General features: G+C 46.8%; 1 protein-coding gene across 1 annotated transcript in view; it reads right to left on the reverse strand.

Annotated features, from left to right (window-relative positions):
• The window catches only part of PHGDH (phosphoglycerate dehydrogenase), a 35,212-nt gene extending 29,999 nt beyond the window's left edge, over positions 1–5,213 (reverse strand). Inside the window, exon 1 of the mRNA XM_051992882.1 lies at positions 4,907–5,213. Within this exon, the coding sequence (XP_051848842.1) occupies positions 4,907–5,044 (138 nt within the window). The 5' untranslated portion in view covers positions 5,045–5,213. The remainder of the gene's footprint in view (positions 1–4,906) is intronic.
• Between the last annotated feature and the right edge of the window lie 664 nt (positions 5,214–5,877).

Consider the following 5,877-nt stretch of genomic DNA (forward strand, 5'->3'; position numbering starts at 1 on the left):
GAGAGAGAGAGAGAGAGAAAGAGAGAGACTCAAAGTGAGCAAGTGCACAGAGCTTTTATAGTCTGATGCATATCTTAGATTTGAATAAAGAGGTTTCAAAGGTTTTAAAAGATAATTAAGATCTCAAAGAGTAAAATCCTACAGTTAAAAGCAGAAAAGGATATTCTCAAAAACAACTCTCTGAGCTCTAGCTAAATAATTTCTATGACAAGGAGGAAGAACAATTATCTAAAAAGATCAATGTGGATGCACAGGGAACTCACCAAACAACTTAGATTTTTAAAAGTCACAGGTTTAAGTCTACTGATGGAAGCCAAAAACAATACAAAGATTTTTTTTTTTAATCTTAATCTGTATTTGGGAAAAGAGGAGGATGCAAGAAGGACTGCTTTAAGTAGATGAGATGATAACTTGTGATAGAATTTCTCAATTTATATTTTGCTTATTTTTCCTGCCAAGAAGAATGAGCACCGGGCTGGAAAGGTCAGAACAAATAAAGCTAAAAAAGAATTGATAGGCACAATAGGTACAGAAATAAGAAAGAACCTCATCACTACTGGTCTTGATGAATTTACGGTCTATTGTTGGCTCCTGAAAGGATCTGTGGATGTCATAGCTGAGCCCCCTTTGCCATAGCTGAAAGATGAGAAGAGAGATTCCTAAAGGACCTGAGAAAGGAAAATGCCATCCTTATTTCCAAAAAAAAAAAAAGAAGAAAAAGTATAGGCTGATGAACTAAAAAAATTATAAAATTTAAATTTAAATTACTGATTAATTACTAATTTAATTACTAATTTAAATTTAAAATTTAAATTTCCTTAAAAAATTTCAAATGCTCTTATTGGGGGAAAAATGGATAATTGGTTAACACATAGAGAAAGAACCAGTGATTACAAAGAGCCAAGAGGGCTTCATGATAAAGAGGTCATATATGACTAACCTGATACTTTTTTTTTTCTGGGGGAAAGCAGATGTTCTGCCTCTGAAATCAGGAAGATCAGAGTTCAAATCCACCCCAGCCTATTATTAGCTATGTGATTCTGGGTAAGTCATTTAACCTCAGTTTCCACATAGGGAAAATGCAGAAAATAATAGTGTTGTGAGGATCAACTGAAATAACATCACTGTGCCTTCCACACAGTAGGCATCTAATTAATGTTCCTTTCCTTTCTTTCTGACAGGGCTACTAAATTAGTATATCAAGGGAATGCTGCGCATGGCGTTTAGCTGCTTTTTAAAGCTAATTTTTAAATAAAAGTCTCTCATGTTTTACACACACATACACATATGTGAGTATATGTATATACACATGAAAAGGTGTGTTGGTAATAACTAGCTGAATGGCCAGACTTAAAAAATAGTCAATAAGATTTGATGACAACCTGAAAGGTCTCTAGTGTAGAATTCTAGAGTTCTGTGCTTTCTAACACTTTTATCAATGTACTGGATAAAGTTATAGGATGGCAAACTTGCCAGATTTGCCAATGATATTAAACTGGGTGGAAAATTACCATAATGAATGAGAGAGGCAGGATTCCCCCCATATATATATATATGCATGTGTATATACATATATGTATATATTCATACATGTGTAAATGTATGCTGTGGGTCAATTTTCCAGCACACACACATATATGTGTGTATCTATATATCTAAATTCACACATATATTAATAAACTAGAGCACTGTAGCACAGCAAAAATAACTAAGGGATAAATGCTGTATTACATTTGGCATTGTAAAAAAAAGAGCTTCATAAGCACAATATGGAAAGAGTGCTAGATGTACATTCAGGGTACTTAGGTTCAAATCTTAAGTCAGCTATTTATTGGTTCAAATCTTGAGTCAGCAGCTATTTATTTGCATTGCTTCATGGCTCTGGATTATGGCTGGTCCCAAATCCAATGACTGTTAATATTTGTGGGATGTGACAACCAAGAAAGCTACTCCAAGCTGAGATTACTTTGGGATAAGCACAGGGTCCAGATAAGAGAGATTTCTGACAGCCCCTCTCTATTCTTCCCTCATCAGCCCACGTTGGGAGTAGTGTTCAGTGCAAGGCCATGCATTTCAGAAAGGACACTGATAAAGCTGGACAATGTCTGGAGGAGGGTCGGTAAATGGAAAGATGAAAGGACCTCAGTTTTGTGCTTTGTGAATACTGGTTTAAAGGAATGGGGCATTTTGGCTAAAAGGGAAAAAAATTAGAAAGGGCTCATGAGAGATGTGAAAGTCTATTACATGTAAGTAGTATAAACTTAATTTTCTAGTCCCAGAGGGGCAAGAGGGAGAATTTACAAGAAGGCAACTTAAGCTTGATGTCAGTTCCTAGAACTATTGAAATGCAGATCTCGACTAGTCAGGAAGTATGTGGATTTCCTCCTCGCTACAAGTATTCAGTTAGTGACCATTTGTCAGAGATGTTTAGAGGGAACTTTTCAGATGGAGGATCCTATCCATTCTGAACTTCTGGGATAATCAGGAGGAAAGGGGCCATTAGTCCTGGGAGAGAAGGGTGGGTTGTTGCAAAGGTTAATTTAAGTTAATGGTTGCAAAGTACTCCATGATGCTCGGGGAAGGTAAGCTTCTTCTGAAGTGGTCAGAACAGAGCTGGGAGCAAAGTTCGCTCCTCACATCATCTTACTCAGAGGCCCAACTAGTCCAGGGACCTATTGCAGACTCTTAACTGGGGCAGTGACACAATCTGTTAATGGGGAAATGGGATATTTAACAGAAACAAGGATCCTGCCTTTCGTAATGCCTTCTGACCCACTCCTATCGGTCCAATCTTATCTCCCGTGACTCTCCCACTGAGCTCCTTCCACACTCCAGGTAGACTGACCTCAGTGTTCCCAGCACACGCTGTCCTGCAAGTAATGTGATCTGCACCATTCTTGACTCCTAGGGCTTTTTTATGCTAATAATAGCCCCAACTTATCGAGCCCTTTACAAAAAGTTTGCACAGACCTTTACTTATATTTTCTCATTTAAAGTGCTGCTATTATCCTCATTTACCCATGAGAAAATCGAGCTGGACCAGAAGGGACTTACTTGGCAGGGGTCAGAGGGCTAGGAAGTTGCTGCTTCTCTAACTGGACCATTTCCTCTCTGCTAATTCAGATGAGAATCAATCGACAAACATGTGGGCGCGTGGCTTGAAGGAAGCTTCAGATCAATTTTATTCAATCTTATTTTATCCTGAAAAAATCTTCTCTAACTCTTCTGCTCCATAGAAAACTTTTCTCTCCTATTTCCACTTAGTGACCAGACTAATTTGGCATTTAGGTAAATGAGGTCTTGTGCAGAAATCAAGAGCCAGGTCCTATACTTCTAACAGTGCTGGAGATGCTGTTTTTACCCCATGTTTTGCATCCCAAAGGGCACAGGTGGAGGACTTCATCTGGGCTGTTCTCCTGGGGCATAAGTCACTTAACTGCCTGATTGTGATCCGGGGGAACTAGAAATGGGGGGGGGAAGGAGGACTTGAGAAACATCGAGATTTTGAGGAGAGGGGGTGAGGGAGAAGGTGATCAGCTTGTCTAACTGGCCGGATGGTAGGGGGAGGGAAGCCAGGAGTATAGACACAGCACGTTTTAGATGAAAGTCACATAAAAAAGTCAAATCATTTTCTCATTTCTCTTCAGGGAGAGCACAGGCAGCAGTTAAAACTTTCAGAAAAGCTGAGCTTCGCATTATTTATTTATTTTTGAAGGTCCGCCTTATGAGACACCATCCCCAACAAAACGCTCCCTTGGGATAAGTTCCTGGGAGTTAGGTTAGGGAAGGGAAGATTACCCTGCGAGCAGAACTTGAGATACATTCAATGTCATTCTGCCAGCCAGAAGCAACTGGCGTCCTGGAAAGAATTCTGGACCAGCTGGCAGGGAATCCCGGATTCAAATCCTCCACAGTTCCTTCCTGCTAAGCTGGGTGGCTCCGGACCCGGCGCTTTCACCTAACTGGACCCCGGTTTCCTCGCCTGTAAGGCGACGGGGCGGAATTCAGAGGTCCGTTCCAGCTCTCAAGGCCTCCCACCGCGAGGAGAGAGGACCCACGTCCCAGGCCCCCTCCCCCGCTCTGAGCCCCGGGCGCGGGGCCGCGAAAGCGCGTCCCACTCTTGCATCAGACGGAGGCGGCCCGGGGCTGTCCCGGCTCCCGCAGCAGCTTCGCAGCCCTGGCCCAAAGTGGGACTGGGGGGATCGCGGGCCCCGACACCCCCGGGACCGGTCTGAGAAGACGCTCACACGCCCTGCTGGAACCTCAGCCATGCACCCCTCCCCCACCGGTGAAACGCGCTCGGTCCCGAGCCAAGCAGCCCCCACCCCGTTTATTCCCGCACCCTGGGTCTCTGCGATGCATCCTCCCCCTTCAGGGAAATGCACTATCCCACGCCAACCCCCCCCCCCCTCCTTAAAGGCCGCAGTTCCACACCGTGCACCCCAGTCGGAACCCAAGCCCTCCCAGACCCAGGCGATGCCCCCCCAGTCCCACGTGATGCACTTCTAGGCCCACACGCCGCTCTTCTCCCCCACCCCCACCGCGTCCCGTGAGACGCAACCCCTCGGTGCCCCACGCGGCCCCCCCGGCCCTCGCTCTGCGTCTCAGCCCGGTCTCTAGCAACGAGCAAAGCCCCCTCCCATCGTCCTCCTTCCCTTATCCCCGGGGGCTCCTTGGCGATCAGTTAGGGCAAGAAAAGCTGGCACGGGGCTCGAGATGGGGCACGCCTCTCATTCCTGTGCCCGCCGAAAGCCCGCCCAAACAGGAACACCTCCGGTTAAAAGCGAGCGCCGCGGCAAGTTCGCCCTCCGAGCGCCCCCTCCTCCCGCGACCAAGCCCTCATGGCTCCCCGGGCACAGCCCGAGCTAGCCCAGGATGCCGGCCCCTTCCCGCGCTGCCACGTTACCTGCAGCTCGGCTATCAGCTGCTCTTTGCTGAGGTTCTGCTTCTCCACCACCTGCAGCCCTCCGTCTTCCAGGATCTTCCGGCAGCACGGGTCCAGGCTGTCACTGATCAGGACCTTCCGGAGGTTTGCAAAGGCCATGGTCAAGCTCAGCCTCCGGTCGGGCGCTCGCGCTCTGCAGGAGTAATCACTTCAGGCGAAGTTCTGGGCTCCCCTCAGAGGGGCAGATTCTCCTCGGGTTTATTTTTCTCCTTGCATTGATTGGGCAGAAACGTTCAAAATCTCCATAATCCCTCCTTCTCCCCCCCGCCCCCCGGGCAACCCACCCTCCTTCACGGTCTCCCCGCCCATTTTGCTCTTCCTGAGTCGAATTAATTTCTTTGAAGCACTTTCCCACACTTTGGTGCCTCCATAAAAACACAAATTAAGTTCGTTTGACTGGAGTCTGAAATGAAACTCGAAAGAGCAGATTCACACTGGGAGAAGGCTCCGGCTTATCTCCGTTTCTGCTCCCTCCGAAGTCAGCCTTCATTCGCTTATTGAGTCTCGCGCAGGATCTGTTCACCTGCTAGCGTGTGCCCAGCCCAGTGCTGGGCACGGAGAGTTAGACCAAGATGCCCCAGACCGGCCGGACTCCCGGCCTAAACGAGCTCAGGACCTAAAAGGGGCTGGGGCAGTTAACACGAACAACACAGTCACAAAGGACTCGGAGGTGGGAGGGGACGTTACAGGGAGCGCAGCTTCCTCATTTCCCACGGGGAGACGGAAAACGCGGGAGGTTGGCCCAGGAGCAGAATTTGAACCCAGATCTTCTCATTTCAAACCAGTCTCCTTTCTCCTTTATCCTGCTGCTTCCTTAAGGTTCCAAGGGTCGTTACAGACGATAGCTTTTGAGATTCGGAACGTAAATTGTTTGGGTGAGCATTTACACCGTAGCAAGAGGCAAATCAGGTTTGTTGGTTGTCCAGACTTCA

This window comes from Antechinus flavipes, chromosome 4, assembly GCF_016432865.1.
Source record: "Antechinus flavipes isolate AdamAnt ecotype Samford, QLD, Australia chromosome 4, AdamAnt_v2, whole genome shotgun sequence".
NCBI classification, from domain to species: Eukaryota; Metazoa; Chordata; class Mammalia; order Dasyuromorphia; family Dasyuridae; genus Antechinus; species Antechinus flavipes.